General features: G+C 40.0%; 1 protein-coding gene across 4 annotated transcripts in view; it reads left to right on the forward strand.

Moving 5' to 3' along the window:
- The window catches only part of ptprk (protein tyrosine phosphatase receptor type K), a 96237-nt gene that overhangs the window by 56351 nt on the left and 20243 nt on the right, over nt 1-19643 (forward strand). For 3 of the 4 annotated variants that reach the window (XM_029497151.1, XM_029497152.1, XM_029497153.1), the window contains exons 10-21: nt 4289-4401; nt 4895-5075; nt 11506-11688; nt 12325-12444; nt 12696-12805; nt 12905-13106; nt 13194-13299; nt 13569-13641; nt 13873-13995; nt 14868-14942; nt 15196-15232; nt 19296-19431. In XM_029497151.1, coding sequence (XP_029353011.1) covers nt 4289-4401; nt 4895-5075; nt 11506-11688; nt 12325-12444; nt 12696-12805; nt 12905-13106; nt 13194-13299; nt 13569-13641; nt 13873-13995; nt 14868-14942; nt 15196-15232; nt 19296-19431 — 1459 coding nt within the window. Of the gene's footprint in view, nt 1-4288; nt 4402-4894; nt 5076-11505; nt 11689-12324; nt 12445-12695; nt 12806-12904; nt 13107-13193; nt 13300-13568; nt 13642-13872; nt 13996-14867; nt 14943-15195; nt 15233-17191; nt 17195-19295; nt 19432-19643 lie in introns of all 4 variants that reach the window. The other variant, XM_029497154.1, reaches the window with a different exon arrangement.

The raw sequence follows: 19643 nt of genomic DNA on the forward strand, positions 1-19643 counted from the left end.
CACATTTATTTATTTATTTTTAATTTTTGATATATTTTCTGTTCCCATTGTGCGTAAATTTAAGAATAGGAATTGTCTTTCCAATCAAATGCACATTCACTGTGTCTGGCTGATAAAATGTGAGTCGCTAACGCAATGAGAAGAGTTTGTGTGTGTGTGCGTGTGTACAATCCTTGTGCTTTGTGTGTACATATCAACCAGCTACACTGGTGTCTATGCCAGGCGTGCGTGTGTGTGTGTGTGTGTGTGTGTGTGTGTGTGTGTGTGTGTGTGTGTGTGTGTGTGTGTGTGTGTGTGTGTGTGTGGTGTGTGTGTGTGTGTGTGTGTGTGTGTGTGTGTGTGTGTGTGTGTGTGTGTGTGTGTGTGTGTGTGTGTGTGTGCTCTAGCTGTCATGTGCAGCTGACATGTGGTTAATAAGGTGTCACCAATGTGTGTTTGAGACGGGATGCTTTATTCATTCACATCCAATAGCTTACATATTCGATTCATCTCCCAGAGAGAGACAGAGGAGGAGGGCAGAGAGGGAGAGGGTAAAGGGGAAAGAGATTCAGAAAGAATGATACGAGAGTGACAGAAAGGAGGGGGGAGAAATGGGAGAGAGAGGGGAGGGGGGTTGAGCAAAGAGAGAAGTGGCGATGGTGAGGATAAGTTAAATGTAAATAGTCAGCTCATTATCCCAAGAATATCCAAATCAGAATCAGGGATATGTCTGAATATGTAAACAGCTGAGCAGAGTCATGTTTATTATTCTGCATAAGAGATGGCAGAGGAGAAAGAAATAAGAAATCAAAGCAGTAGCAAGCAGCATGAATATGAATATGAATATCTCCTGGTGTGGCTCAGATAATGGAGCTTACTCTGTCCGGTTTAGGGGTTTGACACTCTGTATCACTTGACCGAGACACTAATACAACCAGACGTTAGCGCTGCTTTTTTCTTTGGTCAGGAAAATCTGGCTGTTTTGAGACACACTTCCTCGGTGGGACCTTGTCGTGTTAGTATGAATACATTAAGTTGCTAATGTTTATTTATTGTGAAGATTTTTTTGAATGTGAGATGGCAAAGAGGAGCGAGATGAGGAATGTGCACAGCAGGAGACATGTGTCTAAACATGAATAGGGCCAATCTACATTTATGAAAATAGATTCAGGTTCAATGAGAAGCGCAGCGCTTGTTGTTGCCAGGCGTCAGCTTGGTGGAGGAAAAAAGCCTCCGTCACAATCTACGAAAAGATGATTTTTGGGCCGCTGAGGGATATTGGTGATTATGAATATTGATCCTGAGTCTGGTTGTTAGAAAGATATAACAATAAAAGAATGAGGATGCATGTATGCATGTGGAAGGAGAAGAGCCTCATGTATATTTATTAGAAATATCAGCTGCAAGATGAGAGTCAGGGAGATATCAAAGAAATAGGGAATGTGTTTATTTCACTTTTTGAAAAGTGTGCATGTTGGAGATCTGATGTTCCTGCAGGACATTGATGACCATGAATGTGGGTAGAGTTAAGATGCTTTGCTAATGCTTTTACTTTGAATATTTTAATATTTATTTGTAGATACGATGAAGTGAGAAATGTAGGGGACTGGAGTCAGTGGAGGAACTGGTATCTGAAGACAAACAGAATAAAAATTCATAGGGAGGTGCCAAAATATTGCTTGTATACATTAAAAATGTTTGGCAGTCGGACAGTAACCCAGATTTCATCTTCAAAGCAAGAAAAGTGGTCCGCTGGGTGATGTGAGATTGCCTTGTTGCAGGTACGTACAGGCCCGGTCTATTGATATTTATAACATGTAGATGACAGAGATGTGCGATTATCTTCTCCCCCTGTTTCCTGGAGCTGTCAAGATCAGAGAAAGCAGGCGCATTTTGTAGACAGAGGTGCATCATGGGAGCACGAGAGGTGCGACATGGGATTTCCAGATTTTCCTTGAAGACATTTTTCTCCCCCTCTCCAAGCAAAAATATGAAAATAATCATTTGTTTTTCTCAATTATTTGTCAGCTATTTGTTTTTGCGATGTCTTTTGATTCCTTGTTTTGCTTTAACCATCAAAACAAGTCTGAAACTGAAAGATGTTCAAGAAGTCTGTATCAGTCAGTTATTACTGATTACTATTAATCAAAGCCTAATATTTTCTCAAAAGGGACTCTTTCTCCATGAAATTAAGTGGCTTAGCTGATTCCTGCTCTACAGATACGGGCTTTAACTATGTGTGTGTGTGTGTGTATACGTGTGTCACTAGTGGTTTGGTCAAAGCTAGGCGCCAACAGAACATGGCCCTCTGTTTCCTACAGTGACAGAGTGCATCATCACACCAGCTCCTAACTCACTCACACACACATACACACTAATACAACACAATGCCAGCCCACATTATGCACAAGCTGTAGCCTAAAAAGCTCCTGCAATTTTACTGTCAGACACCTGCACGGACAATAAGTACACAACAGACCTTTCATACAACTGTCTTAAACCTATAATGATCCAAATCTAAAAAGTACTTCTGCTTCTTGTTTTTAACCACTCACACACAGACGTTCAGTCTCTCACTGTAAGTAACAGTGACAGGTGGAGCTTGAGGCGTCATAGAACTACACAAAATCTACTACCACTGTTGGCTGTTGACATGAAAACACACATACTTGCACTACTTCTGGAGGTCAGATGTCCTCCAGTGAGGACCATTGTGATGTCAGCAGCAGCCTGTGAAAGCTAAACTTTATTGACAAGATTGCTGACAATGGACAACTAAGGAGAACATGCCTAGTGGGCGCTAGTCACTAATGACTTCCTTTCTGTTGGCCTGTGTATCTATTGCCTTCTTTATTAATGACCTCATAAATCTGTAATCATCCATCGATGTCTCAGGAGTTTGTATTAATGCGAATATCAGCCAAGGAAGCAAGTGACAGTGAAAACAAATTAATCAGGGAGACGGGTCGGGTCAGAAACGACACATGCATTTGATGTTTTCCTGATGTTGATTTGTTTTGTTTTTATCATTTAGAGTTGACCCAAAAAGTGAGAAACGATGAGCGGGTTCACATGTGATAAATAATAAAAAAGATGCTGACAAGAAACCCATCAGAAAAACAGCACCATTGATGATTTGTTACTTTTTTTTTAGGTCAACTGTACAAATGACAAGTGATGGGGGAAAAAAAACTAAATAAAAAGCAGAAAATGAAAAGTGTGAACTCGTTCCAGCTCTTGTTTTTCCTCTGGAGTCACATAATGACCCACTTACATTCTTTAGTGTTTCATTTTATTGTGTATTATTTATCTTTGGGATATTCAGTATGTTTTTAAGTAACACACATTAACATTAACATGCAAGCTGAAGCAGAACCCAGTGTGTTTTTATGCTTGAATAAATCTCAATGAATTTTTGGAGTTTGTTTTTGTTTGTTTGTTTTTAGCTTTATTTCTTCTATTTGTTTGTTGTTTATTGCAAGCTGTGTTGTTGTTGATGTTGTTGGTTTTCTGAAGCCACTTCAACATTCATTATCTGACTCTGTGTGCTCTGTGTTGTATGTGTGCATGTGCGTAGGTGTGATGGTGTGTGTACGCTTGCATTTGCACACACACACACACACACGCATGCTGTCAAACTAGTGTTTCATCTTTTGCTAAAAAAGACACTTCCCAGCCTGCACCTCTCTGACAGCCATATTGAACACACACACACACACACACACACACAAATGTAAACCCAAACACTCACATTCGCACAAAAAGGAAGCGTGGTGACAGCAATGCAAAATATAACTATTAATGGAACAACTTGCACACACACACACACACACACACACACACACATAATTTAGATGATAGCCAATGTGATTGCAGCTGGATCACATCACATTTCTCTATCTTTTTTTTTACAGATAACAGCGTTTCTCTGCATTACCTTTTAGAATCCGTCTGAGGGAGATGGATCAGTGTGTGCATGTGTGTGTATGTGAAGATTATATGTGATTAATTCATGAGTTGATGTGTAGTATGTGTTAAGTAGATGAACCCTTGATGCAGAGCTTTAAGGCTGTGAGTTGTGCTGTACACTTGTCAGTCTCAGATCATGTTACATTTAGCTCTGATCCGGCTGACTGTACAATCATACAGCCGTCACATTTATGTACAAGCGTACACACAGTGTTTCTTTCAACACAGTCTTCAAGACGTGTAACCAAAACTGCAGCAGGAACCAGTATGAACTATGTCAATCCTGAACAAAAGAGAACCAGCGAGCTTTTCTAATCTTGTTGGTTGTTTCTCTCCCCAGAGCCTCCACACCCCATCGCCCCACCCCAGCTGCTCGGTGTCGGCCCTACATACCTACTGATTCAGCTCAATGCTAACTCCATATTTGGAGATGGTCCCATTATCCTGAAAGAGGTGCGATCTGTATTAGATAAATGAATAGTTTTTAAAACATTATGAACAGCATACGAAGTCGAAGTAATGATGCTTTGCCGTAGAATGAAAGTCATTAGTGTGACACCATCAGCAGAAGATGGTTGGCTTTGCTTATGAACAGTGGCTTGTCAAAGTTGCTGATCAAACAAGCCAAATATAACCCTAATCAGTAAAATTATAGAGGCTGGTAGGCAGATCTTCAAAAAAACATTTGCAAAAACCAGGCCAGCTGCTTGTCCCTTGATTTCACTCTTTATGCTGATAAAATTTGACAAAAAAGACAAAGCCAATACGTGAGTATCCTGTCGTGAATGATGAATATCTCATCAGTAAAGCACAAAATGTTTCTTCTCATTATTATTATTACTATTATTGTTGTTAATAATTGTCTGATATCTACATTAACACTGATTTCAAATTGACCCCCGGAGGTGCTTCAGTAACATGTCATTGTTCTTTTCCCTTCCTTCAGGTTGAATACCGTATGACATCAGGCAGCTGGACGGAGACTCATGCCGTTAACTCTCCCAACTATAAGTTATGGCACCTTGACCCAGACACAGAGTACGAGATCAGAGTCTTACTAACTAGACCAGGAGAGGGAGGGACAGGCAAACCGGGGCCGCCGCTCATTACCAGGACTAAATGTGCAGGTAAGCCATAGACTTAAACTCTATCAGCCCTGTGTAGCCAAAAAGAAAAAGCAGTCATCAAATAAATGTGACTATGTGAGTTATGATTATGTGTCATCAAGAAAAAATGGCAGAAACTCAGTTGAGTTGAGTTGAGTCTGCTTCTGGACACAGTTTTTTTCTGCCCGTGTGATTGTCTATTGATCCGACCATCTAATATTGTTCTTTTTATCTCGGTATCTATATTTGTGGTATTTGTACTCAGAGCAAACGGTGAGAGGACAGATGTAGCAAGGGATAAAACTGGAGAAGAAAAGAGGGGAGAGCCTGAGTCAGTCTGTGGTTACTCAGTGATCTGACAGAAAGAGGGATTAAAATACTGGAGGCTCTTTCCACCTTTCTCATTTTTTATCCTGCATTTTTTTCCCTTTCGCTCCACTCATTGCTGCTTTCTTGCTGGTGCTTACTCTTTCTTTCATATTTCAGATTCCTCCTCCTGTACCTCTATTTCTACTTTGTTCCCAGTCACTGCTTTTCCCTCCTTTCTCCCCGCCTCTCTCGCTCCATCTCTTTCTCTCTCTGTGGATCAATAGACGGAGGGCAGTAACACTGTCTGACATTTGTAGAAATAAACGACTGAAATATAAACACAGCTAGCCTGAGGGAAAGAGACGGGAGTGTGTGAGAGAGGGTTGATATGAGAAAGAAAGAGACAGAAAGAAAAGCAATGAGCTTGAATGTGAAACCGAACAAGGGAGCAATGGAGAGATGATGAAAAACAATAAGGCTGGAAAAGAAAGAGAGGAGAGAGCGAGAGAATGATGAAACTGGAGAATGGAAATGAAAGAGAGATGAAAACTCATAACCATTGGGGTTGAATGATGTCTGCCAACCTGTGCGTGTGCGTTTGTGTTTGTGTTTGTGTGTGTGTGTTTATTGACAAAGAAGAAGTCATAGACTTGTTCAGGCGACTCATGTATTGAACTGTTTCCTGTTTGACAGGAAGAGGAAATTAATCTTCCTCTCCTCACTCATGCAGGAACACATTTAATGTGTTGATATATCAAAGCACGGCGGGGACATAGAATTTAGAGAATCAAATCAAATTATTCTGTATGTCTGAATAACTTTTGTCCACAGACTAGAAAATAATCATGTATCACAAAATCTTAAATTTTTTATGGTCCCCACAGCAATTTGTGCTGATATGCATTTCAGAGACAAATGTCTTCATGCTCATATTATAGACAGTTTGTGATGAAATCACGTCTGCCATGATACCCATCAACATGTTCCGGCACTTGAATGGTGTCACTACATCATTAAATGAGTGCTTAGTCACTCAATATTGGACCACAGTCCTCATCAAAAATGACCTTCATCTCATGTTACTGCACACCCATCACATGTATTTCTGAGGTTTAAAAAACTGTCCAAAGTCTTTCACCACACGTGCATGCAAATCTACATTTCTGCAAAAACAAACAAGGTAGAAAAAGTTCGACCTGCTAAAATGTACTAAAAACAGGCCTAGAAAAGGAAAAATGCTCAATTCTCTTGGACATTTTTAAATTAATTGGGAAATACACAGATTTTGAGTTGGGAGGCTTTTGGAAAAGGCACCGTGTTTTAGGGGCTTAAGTTGGGTACAATGACTACAATCAGCCAGGATCAACCTGCCTGGTAAATCTGAAATTTCAGGTTTTTGCTCTTTTGAGCTTTAGAGGTGCTGACTTTTGTGTCAAGTCTTGATGCTAAGCTTACCAGCTGTGCTTCAGACACACAAATGAACACATACACACTTGGAGTCGCGTGTGTTTGTCAAGAGTCAGACACACACACACACAAGGTGCGGAAGTATTATTTAAATGGAAATGATTCCTTTGCTTTTTCTGTTTGGTTAGGTTTGTCTGATCCCGCCACCTGTAGTTTACTGAGTATTTAGTTCAACACAGTATAATGAAGACATGCTCTCTTGCAGACACATTTACAATGAGATGTGTGCACAAACTCCAGGCATAAACCCAATCTATCACCACACAAAACACAGTTTAATTAAAAACCAATAAAGTTGATAAAATACAGAGCAGACATCACACATACTGCAGAGCAACTGATGTGGAGCTCAGCAGGATCTCATCATCTCCCATCACTTCTCTTTTCATCTCTTCCTCATTTTTTTAATCTCTTTCCTATCTTTACTCCTTTCTCATGCTCCTTCTGTCTCTCCTCTCCCACTCTTCTTGATTTCTCCTCTGTGGTGATTTATTGCTCTTGTCTGAAGGGTGAAAAATAATCAACTTGAAGTGAAGAATTCGTGTGTGTGTGTGTGTGTTTGTCTCTATCTCTGTGTGTGTGCACGTGTATGTGTGTGTGTGACAGAAGAAGGTGATGAAGTAGCTTTTAATCCAAATCCTGAAAAACCTCTTGGTCATGGCAGTTTAGGCACACACATCCACACCCATAGTGACTCAGGTAGGAGTGCACATTGAAGAAAGACACACTAAGAGGTATTGAGAAATGTACACACACACACAGAGTTCACTTGAGTCACAGTATTTCTCCTATGTTGCACAAACTCAGCATCTCTTGGATTAATGGAAGAATGGAATCACAAAGCACACATTTCCAGGACACAAACGAGGATGTTGTAGGTTTCATACACAATATATTACATGTACTTCTTATACATGTAAAAACACACATACACAGTCAGCAGGATGACGCTTTAAGAGTCAGACCCTTTAAATAGCCCTTCAGTGGACACAGAAATGTGTGTGTGTGTGTGTTTGAGGCACACGTCATAAGTTTCTAACATTCCTTCTCAGTGCTCATTTTACAAATAGACAAAATCAGAGCACAGCTATTGTCTTGATTTTAGCAAAAGAGAAGTAGCTTGGAAGTGACCACTGGTTAACATGCTTTGTTTTAGCTATAATATGAAGGAACTTGTCTATTTGTCTGATGGCAGAAACAAGTAATTAAATTGAACTGTACCAAAATGCTGAACACACATTTTGACCTGGTCTTCTTCTAATTCTACGTTCTTTCAGATCCTTGGACCAGCCTTTCATTCTTGAAATAAAGAAGTTTTGAAATATTGTTTTATTCATGGCACTTTCTCTGTCATCATCACTCACAAGGTATAATTTGTTTTTGCTGTGCTTGATTTCAAACAAATGAATTATGCACTGAATTACAGTGATACCATTTTTCAGCTGTCTAAGACAGCCAAAGTTATTGATTTCGTAATTAGCCTCTGCATAGGCAAATCACATTGCCAAATTCCATGTAGATTGCAAGTGCAAATTGAAAACTGGGTGCAGCGTAAATTTTCGCCTTTCATGTACTTAAATCTGGTCCAGAGAGAGACAGAGACATGCAGCCAGAATAAGAGATTGATCCAGAATGAATGAAGAGAGTTTCATTTGTCTTCTTCATGACAGTGGAAGGATTACCAAGAACTAATTGGACAGATTAACTGGGATTTAGCTGCATCTCCTGTCGCCCTTTTCTGTTTCCTCCCCTCCTCCCCTCTCTCCTTTCTATCCGTCTTTTCTTCTCTGTTTTTCCTTTAAGCTTCTTTATTTCCTGCTCTATATTCTTTTTACTGTATATTTCTTGGCTCTTCCTGCTGCTTCATGTTGAGGGACAAGGCTTTTTCTCTCTCCCTCTCTCGCCCTCTGCGTTGTTCGAATTCATTTAGTTTTATTTTCCTTTCCTTTTGTTTTCCATTCTTTAATTCCAACCTCTGGATGCCGCTGATATGAAGCTTGCCGTCCTTGGTGTTATTGTTGGTGTTTATTGGTATTGTTATTGTTTTCAAAGCTCCATCTGTGGAGAACAAAGCCTTTTAGTTCCAACATGAATCCAGCCGTTTGTCTGTCTACCGCAGGAGGAGAAAGGGACAAGGGAGCCTCTGTGGCTTACCGTTGGACATGGTCCCGCTTGACTCTGGCCACGTTCCAAACTAGTTATCGTCTTTCTCCCGTTCCTTCTCTCGTTCCCTCTCTCTTCCCCTTCTCTCATCTTTCTCTCCCTTTATCTGCCCTGTGCTCCCTCCAGCCCCAGTTTTCCATGCAAAGCAATGCACTTTCCACTAATCTTTACTCATTTTTGATGCCTCTTTCTTAATTTCTTTTTTTCATCCATCCATCCGTCTTCTATTGTTTCTCCTTTTACAGAAACGAGAAACATTACATTGTGTGTCGGGGGACATGGGGGGTAGGACTTTTAAAGCCCAGGTTAGTCTGTGTGTGTTTGTATGACAGGCACCTAGCCGTAGATTTCACTTTAATTCTGTGTTGAAGATCAGCGGTGTGACACAATGTTGGCATCGAGAGACCCTGAAATCAATATAATTTATTGCACTGACCAGTGGACATGTGAGTGTGCATGCATGTGTGTGCATGTGTATATTTCTGTCCTAATGGTTAGGTTTATGGCAAGGATCCCAAGTATTGATTTGGAAAGACAGAGCAGAAAAAACCAAGACGAGTAAGCAAGAGGCAGAGATAGACAGACTGATAGAGAGAGAGAGAGAGAGAGAGAGAGAGAGAGAGAGAACACAGTCAAGGTCTCTCTGTCTCACTCTATTCAAATGTCAGTCATCTAATAACAGGTTGAGGAAAAATGAAATGCTATTAACGCACACGGACACACACACACACACACACACACACACATTTGAGCAATAATATTTGCACCAGCTCAGAAGACAATTACCCGCCCATGTGTCTTCACAACCTTCCTTACCGTTTTTTTATCTCTCTTTTGAATTTTGTCTCATGTGTGTCTTTATTAGTGAGCAATTTACATGAGAATGATTTTGACACTTTTGCATCCCACTTACAACACGGTGTGTCTCTCAGTATGCGTAAAAAGCTGTTTGCCCTTGACGGTGCATCTTTATGAGGATTTTTATCGAGCGCAGCACACACACACACACACACACACACACACACACACACACACACACACACACACACACACACACACCTATACTTACTCCACTCAGATTTAATTTTGACTTGGTCATAACCGAAAGTGCATATGTGTGTATGGATTTGAGTAATAGTGGAGTGTGAGAGTGGCCATGGCTGTGAGTCTCTGTTTGTGTGTGTGTGTGTGTGTGAGTGAGTGACAGTCAGATAATGGGATGTCAGAAGAAACGACAAGTTTGTGTCCTTGTGTTGTCTCTTCTGAGAGAGGAAGACCCAGAATGAGACAAGGATGGGTTGGGGAGCGTCTTGCTTCTGTATTTAAGGTGAGCTTTTTATTTTTAAAAAATCCTCCAGGGACACGGAGAAGCAGGAGGGTTACAGTAGGACAGAGACAGAAAGTGGAAGGAACCACAACAGGTGATAAAACGACAACTACTTTAAATGGAAATTCAGCAGTTTATGACGAGGAACAGCAAACATAGCTTTAAATTAGATTTGCTCTGGTTACTCAGTCAGAGAGTCAACTGCAGTTTTCCTCCCTTCTATATATTTTACTGGTAAAAAAAAATTATACTTAAACACAGGTAACCTTTAAAATCTAGTATGCAGTGATCTGAGAATTTCATCCATCTATAACAAAAATATGGATCAGAACCATGTGCAGGAAAACGGCTCAACCTCACTCTTCTCCATTTGGTGTCTGTGAAAACACATGAAAGTTTGAGAAGATGTCTTCTGTAACCACATGCCACTTGCTTTAACCTGTGTGGGTTAAGTGGAGCTGCACTGTATGCTCTATGGAGTAATAACAGCTTTCTGAACAGAGTGATATCTGTTGTTGTTAGAGAAGTGTTGACTGAACTTTAGAGATAGCTCTTCTGCAGCTGCTCTTCTGTGAGAGGACATCCACCCCTTACTGGTGAACAGGTGGGGAAACCAATAGTAGGTAAATATTCTTCATACAATGTTTTAGCGAAAATATAATCAACTGAAAGTGTTTGCTTCGAAGTTTGTGCACACATGTGAAAATGTGTGAGCCAGAGAGCGTAGAGGTGGGTGGGATCTGTGGGATTATTGATCCAGTTAAATGAGCCAGTTGAGGCAATTAAAGCTCCAGGCAGGCAGGAGAGAAGGTAGATTATATTGACAATCGCAGTTGTGATTACACATCAAAGATGGAAATCAAATGTGTGCCTCACAGAAGTTAGTGCGCTTGAGAAAAAGTTGAATTGCTGCGAGGAGAAGAAACAGATGTTCATGAAACCCTCATTTTACTGAGGGAAACTGTTGACTCAGCACTTTGGGTCTGTTTTTGGCAACGCAAAGTGCAATCACTTCGTACTGTGAGTACAGAGATGACAAACATTAAAAACCAATATTTTGAAGTTTGCCGAATTCGCCTCTCATGTAAATTCATCACAAAAGAAATGGTGATTGCCCTCCATAACTGCATGGCTCTCAGCCAGGGCTGACCTTTTGTCTGTGTGTTCCTCTCTCTGTTTCTGTAGAGCCCATGCGGACTCCTAAGAGGCTGAAGATTGCTGAGACCAGGTCCCGTCTGATTGCAGTGGACTGGGAGTCGTTGGGTTACAACATCACCCGCTGTCACACTTTTAACGTCACCATCTGTTACCATTATATGACTGCCAACAACCACAGCAAAGCTGACTGCTTGGACATGGACCCCAAAGGTAACACTCTAATCACTCTAATAACTATTGAGACAGGCTTCACCGGTGTTATTGGTAGTGTTTTCTGAAGTGATAAAACCAATACAAAGCCTGATGTGAGCCTGTGAAGAGCCAACACTTCATGTAAATGCTGAAATATTGAAGGATACATATCATCAGTAACCATTCATTTGGTGACAGGACCTTTGATTCTCAATAATAGACATTTGATTCTATATTATCGCCAGACATATTCATGAAAAGTGCATTAAATTCATTTTGAAATAGATGAAACAGCATATCATAATATATTTATGGAAATCTTGAAAACTACAATTCTTTAGTTTGTATGAATGACCTGCAGAGATATTAATAGTGCATATAGTGCCGAAGCAATTCATTGATTGATTCATTAGTAAATGAACAGAAGATGAATCTGCGACTATTTTTAATCAGTTACTTACCTGGATTTCTTATTAATGTCTCTGGTTAGAGCATTTGCAATATAAGGATTTGCAGTTTTTTATGCTTTTTATCCCATTTTACATGAATTCAAATAATTGTTTGTTTGTCGCAGACTCAGCTGCATTAAAAAATGTTTTTATATTATTTTATTTTGTTATTGTTTTGTCATTTTTAATGTCCTCCCTTTCTCAGCTCCTCGTCACCTTGTGGGGAGCCTACCACCTTACACCAATGTCAGCCTGAAGATGATTCTGACCAACCCTGAGGGACGGAAAGAGAGCGACGAGACCATCATCCAAACTGATGAAGATGGTGGCTATTCATTCATTTCATTTCTTGATTAGAAAATTACGTATTTCTTTGTATATTACCTTCTCCAAATAAGAGTTCCAGTAAATGTAATCACATTAAGCAGGAACCATCTGGAATTAAAACACTGGGGTACTCAAAGTATTTGAAAAGCCATTGCTGTTTTTATTCCTGTTGTGGGCCTGTATTTATGTTGAGCTCTTTCATTTTCTTCGCATTGTATAAGTTTTGTGTGTATGTGTGTGTGATGGCAGTTCCCGGTGCAGTTCCCAGTCAGTCACTAAGAGCGACTCCATTCGAGGACAGAATTCTTCTTTACTGGAAGGAACCGGCTGAACCAAATGGAATAATCATACAGTACGAGGTACAAACCGTGGTTACTGCAGTGGCAATCAAACCAGCAGCACGCATAGATGGAAAGTTGTTAAAAAAAACTGGTGTCTATCTCTCTTCAACACTTCAGATCAGCTACATCGGTGTGCGTTCGTTTGACCCTTCAGTGCCTCTCCAGCGGCCGGGACTCACGGTGTCTCTGCCCTCAAACGCCACATATCACCTGTTTTCCCAGCTCCACCCGGGCGTCACATACCAACTCTCTATTCGAGCATCCACTTCTAAAGGATTCGGTCCTGCAACCATGCTCAACGTGACTACTAACATTTCAGGTACAAGATGAGTTTAATAAATTTTGATTTTATTCATTGATAGCAAGGTGAAGTGTGTAGGCTAATACCTCTGCTCTTGTTCTTTAGCCCCGACAATAGATGAGTACGACGGCTCAGAGGCCTTTCTGAATGAAACTGCAACAACCATTACCGTCCTGCTTAAACCTGCCCAGGCCAAGGGAGCGCCTATAAGGTACAGACTGGATAAATACACGCATAAATATAAGTTTTCTTCCATTCTGAACATGCCTTTTATAATAAGCAGTTATTGTAATTATGCCAAACATATAATTTCCAGGTGCTTTAAGAGATTAGGAGTCAGTAATGATGTCAGCAAAGAAACATAAGCATGTCATAAATACACAGCCTATCTTTGTAGTAGAGAGCATTTCAGTTGGATTTCTATTGCATCTAAAAAAAAAAAAATGGTGTGTGACTTATCCATCTCCTTCTGGTCTGTAGTGCATACCAGATTGTGGTGGAAGAGGTGAATCCTCAGCGGACACGACGCCAAGCTTCCTCTGACTGTTACGAGGTGATTATTAATCTGTTCATCTAATACACGTCATATATATATATATATATTAGCATACATTTTCATTGTAAAAGTGTTACAGTAGATATCGCCCTAAGAACGTTGGATCTTTCAAAGCAGAGGTTTTATTTGCTGAAAAAGTTTCCCTTGTTCATCAGAATTTGCATTGCTTTTATTTTCAGCCAGATGTCTCGATGTATTACTCTTAACAGCAAACGCTTTCTTCCCCAGGTTCCAGTTTCCTACCACATTGCATCCAGTGGTGGATCTCCATATTATTATGCCGCCCAGCTGTCGCCCAGCAACTTACCTGAGCCGCTCCCCTTCACTGTGGGAGACAACAAGACTTACCAGGCAAGTGTTTACTGCCTGTATTTCAGCAAAACTGAAAATTCAGCAAACTACACTCACTTTGCTCTGGGGATGCCTGGGTGTAGGATGTTTTGCCCTGAAAGTGGAAGTATAATATACATGTTAGCAATGCTTCAAAGAAGGCACAGAGCCGATTCAGTTCTGTAGCTGTCTGTCGTCCACTTGCACCTGAACTGACTGAAGCAGTCTATGTAGAACTGGAGAAACTGTCGTGGAGTTATCATCCACTTATAACGCAGTCTTCAGATCGCTCTCCAGGCAGCTTGACACCCATCCGCACCATGACTGGTATGACCCTAACAACTCATATGTGACTTCAATGAATGTGAAGGAGCTAATGACCCCCCAAGAAGTTAAACACCTCAGACTGCTCACTCAAGCCGAGAGGTGAACCATCTTCAAGAACCTGAGAGTCTTCAGTCTTCACCTGTTGTCTGGCCTACAGTTTTTATTTTATTCATTCAAAACAAGTAACACATGAAACCATAATTTGTTCATTTTAAATGGAAGATTTTATCAACTTTGGACTGGTTATATATTTTTTGTGTTATGTTAAGACAGCCAGCTGGTGGGGGAAGGTTCAAATTAATTATGCACATATGATAATGTGCTACGCCACTCTGCTTTATATAACTTTCAGCGAGAAAGGAAATAAATATATTTACAAAAATACTGAAGTTTTCCTTAGAAAAGCTTTTACATATGCACCTAACTTTAAAAAAAAAACACACACAAACACACACACACACACACACAGAAAGGGAAAACATCTCATCATAAGAGCTGTGATAAATAAAAATGTGTGCATGCTTCACCTGATGTTGAGTTGATGAGCTCTTCCCTTTAATCCTCAGGGTTTCTGGAATCCTCCTCTGGCTCCAAGGAAGAACTACAACATCTACCTTCAAGCTGTGAGCAGCACAGAGCGGGTAAAAAAATATTCATTAATGCGAGGACACACTAAACACACTGGAACTTAACAAACAGCTCTCACCTTTCAGTTGCTACGAGTGAATACCTCACACACACCTCAAAAGTACCAATAATTACATTTGAGCTACATTACAGGTTTTTTTTCTGAAAGCCAACAAATCTTACCCATAATCCCTTTTAGTTAGTGCTCCAGTGAGTTGTTCTTGGGACTCATTAATTTATTGAGTAACTGTCTCTCTCCTTTTTCAGGAAACTAAGACTCAGTGTCTGCGGCTGGCTACTAAAGGTGAGATTACTTTGCTCCAGTGCTCATTTCCAGTTTCAAAGCATCAGGCTTAATTTGATGGTAAAATATAAAATTCAAAAGTGTTTCGAGACTTTGTTTTATCTGTTTAGTGTCTGGTCAATTATGTTTATCATTTTGTTGTGAAATTTTTTCCATTAATTGTTATTTTCAATCTGTCATTATCTGATTATTTTTTTATGATTGATATACTGTGCTGTGAATCTGATAAGTCCCTCTCATTTCTGTGTGGGCGAGGGAATGTGTTTGATAGAGTCTGTTTCTGTATTAAGAGTTTAAGACATGATAATATATTTGTACATTTATAGAGAGAAAATGTGTACACGTGTTTGTGTGCACATTTAGCCCCTGTGTGTGCACAGAGTCTTAATGTCAAGTTCTTACTAGCAGCCATATGTCGATAGATTATCAGACTGTTTTTTAAATGGTATGGTGTTAATCCCCGGGCAGCCTCGCACAAGTACACACACACACACATAGAAACACACAAAAGTGCACACAGACCATTTTCAGGAAAGATTTTTAGAAATGCGGCTGCAGGATCAGAGTTTAGCTGTGTGGAGTAAGAACAAGGATAAACAGAGAAATACATTACCGTGTTTTCGATGAAATGGACAATCCTTTAGAGTTGTGTCTCTGGTGGCGCAAAGCTTCAAAGAGCACAGAGGACACTTTTGCTGTTTTACTAGTAATGTAGAACTAGATGGCAACCAGCACTTTGCTTTTTGGTAATGACCCTAACTCATGATTATTTTCATGTTCAATTAATCTGCCAAACATTTTTAATCAGTTAAATTATTACCTCTGCAAAACTAGTGACATAATCTGAATGCTTGTGTTTACTGATCGGAAATCCAAAGACTCTCATTGCTCAAAGATTTAAATTTAAGAAAAGCGGTGAAGTGGCTTTCAGCTCTAAAGTAAACACTCTCAGTCCCTTAATGGGGTGGTCATTATTGTCGTGAAAAGACAAGTATTCCTCTTCCTCAGCTGATGGTTCTTGTTTTAACCTTCTTAATGTTAATGGTGATAAAGCTGTGTATTTTTTTTAAAAGCCCACCTACAGGAGGACCCTGCAGACTATCTTGGGCGATAAATACTGTGGTGTGTGGCGTTGCGCATTGTTGCACTTCTTGTGCCGGTTGAAAACAACACCAGGCAAAAACAATTAAATTCAGATTGTGCTCCCAAATGAGGTCTTTCTGTTGATGTGTGTTTTCAGTGTGACCCTGTTCATGTTAGCCATGCAGGGAGGCTCATAGCAAACTGATCCCACAGGACAGATGAAAGGTGTGGGCTCACCCCCCCACCGTCCCTGTTGGGTGTCATGTTTCCACTCTTTAAGAAGTGAGAATGTGCGAAGTTACTGTTTCCAGCGTCATCATATTTTCTGAATTTCTGGTGGTCGTAGTTACTAGAGCAGGTGGTTACTTCAGCCAAATGCTGCCATGCTGGGAAGACGCTCTAGCTTTCCCTGCCTGAGGAGGTCTTGAGTGAAGCCGAAAGATTTTAGAGAGGATTGGGGATTTTTTTAATGAGGGGTGAAAGACGCACTAATGGACGGAGAGGTCAGACGACTGTCCCTTCAGTGTGTGTGTGTGTGTGTGTGTGTGTGTGCTCAACCATGCGTCTGTGAGGGAGGATTAAGTGATGGTGGTCCTATTAGGTCATCTGGTCTATTGTGTATTGTCATTGCTGCCTCAGGGTTTGTGTGTGTGTGTGTGTGTGTGTGTGGATAAGTTGTGAGTGTTGTGTACTGACCTGGATAATTTTTACAGACATTAAGAGCGACTGCCGACATTATGAGGTCGGACTCAGAACCCTATAAAGTTTTGTTTTTAGTGGGGGTGGATTTTTGGATGTCTTGCCTTGATTTTTACCTCCTGCCAGTGAATTTTTAAAATGGTTTATTGCTATATTGGCAGTTATGGAATTAAACAGCAAGTTACTGTGGTAACTTGCTGCTTAAAGTTCAAATTTAATCTGTCACCAAAAGCAAAATAAAATGCAGCCACGGGGATAAAACTTAGATTTGAGACTAGTGGGGGTGTTTTATATAGATTTATCTCCTCAGTGAGGAAAGATGTATGTTTTTGTGTGTGTATATATATATATATATGGGACTTGTGTGTAGGCTTGTTACATAATGATACGGGGTGCATGGGGACAAATCAAAAACTTCAGTTGTAGAAACAGTTTATAACAAAATAATATGTTGGGGTCAGATAGGAATAGAAAGGGAGATTATGTTTATCTTGTTGATATTTAGCTTTGGAAGTGGATTATTGTTTCATAGATGCATTGCATTATGTTGAGTTTGTGCAAAATGTCTTTGTGTTGGATTATTTGGATTATCATAATGCATGATAATGTTCTTACATCGCAGTATGAACTGTCCTGGCGTTATGAGATCAAATCACTAAGTCGAGCTTAGGGGAGTCAAAACAGATGCTCTGTGTTTCGTTCTCTCTCTGTGTTTCGTCTTTCTGCTGATTGTTGACTCTGTCCGTGATCAACAGGCTTTAAACTCCCTCCCAATGTGCACTCCGCCTGATACATCAGTAGTGAATTATATCCCAAACAGACGAAATGAGGGAGTTCAGTCAATTCTCTGAAGTCATCAGGAAGAGAAATGAGTTTGAGTCCAAATAAAATACAGTGATATGGGTTTCGGAGACTCTTCGGTCAAATTTCATTTTAAAATCATTTCCCAATGTGAGCAGGATGCCAAGGTTAATGTGACATTTGCTGAAAAGACACAGTCAACTGAGTATATTCATGTATATGTAGTCAGTGTCAGTATTTTTTTTTATTCATTTTATATTGAGGTGATTCTTCAGTGTGTCTGCAGCTGGGCGGGGGAAGAGTTCACTGGTTCAGTTCATTTGATCTCAAGTGATAAACCAAAATGAATGAGAAGCAGAAACCAGCTCCTGTCAGGGGGCTTGTAATTCACTTGACCCCAATCCACAAGATGGGCGGAGGGATAAGCATGGTCACTGACTTTTATCTTTATCTTTGCTCTAAGATCATCATCAACAAAGAATACACTGTTAATCTAAATATTTCAATCAGCTAAATTAGCTAGTTACCATGGCATTTGTGTTGGCAGTTGTCTGGCTTTGCTTTAGTCTGATATTTACCTGATCTCTAGCACAGAGATGATTAAACTAGATCATAACGATTTGCTCCTTATCATGCTCATCACTTTCTTCCATTTTACACAGACATCTTCAGAGTTGCCAAAATGTTTCTCCAGTATTTGTATTAAAGATTTTCAGACAGCACAAGAGCAGCACTTCAAAATTGTGGAGAGCGAATGTGTTTCAAGTTTATTTGACTTTGTTTAAAAAGAAACTGAAGGTTTGGATAGAATAGAATAGAAACATTGTCGCTCTTAGCTTTCTCTTTGTCTGATCAATAAATTACAGAAGAAGTACTCAGCTATAGCTATAGATTAAAATTCTTTTGAAAATCATTTCACCTGCAAATCTTTGATTTTCAGTCTTTCAGTTTCTCCTGTTCATCATTGACAGCGAAAAAAAAAAATTTGCCAGTCGATACAAGAAAATTTAGTGGGAAATGAATGTTATTGAATACACATGTATTCCCAGATGGCTGGCAGCTTTGAAGGAAATTGGCTGGCAGATTTCTAACAGCAGTGGACACAGGAAAAACAGAATGAGTTCTGAGCTGGCAAAGCTGTAACAGCGTACTGAGCAATATCTCATAGGTGTGAGATCAAAGGAAGTGTGAACCTCCAAAAGATTTACTTTTCTCATGCTTAATTGTTTATTTTTTTGCTTTGGGAAGTATTTACTGAAGTGTACAGTTCCTCAAAAATATCTGTGCATATGGTTTTTGGAGCTTGTAGACTCTACAGTCTTTTACAAATCAGGATACAGATATATTATTTTGTTTGTTAATAACACCCCAAAATAATCACTAATTACTTTAAAACTGTCAGTATGAGCTAAAATTATGTTAGAGCCGCAGTAGTAATGTTTTTTTTTTTAAATTAATATGATTTTCCATTTTGTTGTAGGTGCCACAGAAGAGCCAGAAGTCATTCCTGATCCTGCGAAACAGACAGATCGGGTGGTAAAGATCGCTGGGATCAGTGCTGGTGTGCTTGTCTTTATTCTGCTCGTGTTGGTAGCCATCCTATTGGTCAAGAAGAGGTGAGTGATGAGGCCTAATCATGAGCACTAAAGCACCGCTAATGACAAATTCAACAAAGTGTGAACATTACATGAGCAAACTTCATGTACACTTCTTGCAGATGCAAGAACACACAGACACAAATGTGCGCCTAAATCCATTCTCTTGTTGTGTGTTGGGCCAGTATTTGCTGTGGTAACGCCACCTTCCATCCATCCACCATTAACGTTGA

This window comes from Echeneis naucrates, chromosome 24, assembly GCF_900963305.1.
Source record: "Echeneis naucrates chromosome 24, fEcheNa1.1, whole genome shotgun sequence".
Taxonomy (NCBI): domain Eukaryota; kingdom Metazoa; phylum Chordata; class Actinopteri; order Carangiformes; family Echeneidae; genus Echeneis; species Echeneis naucrates.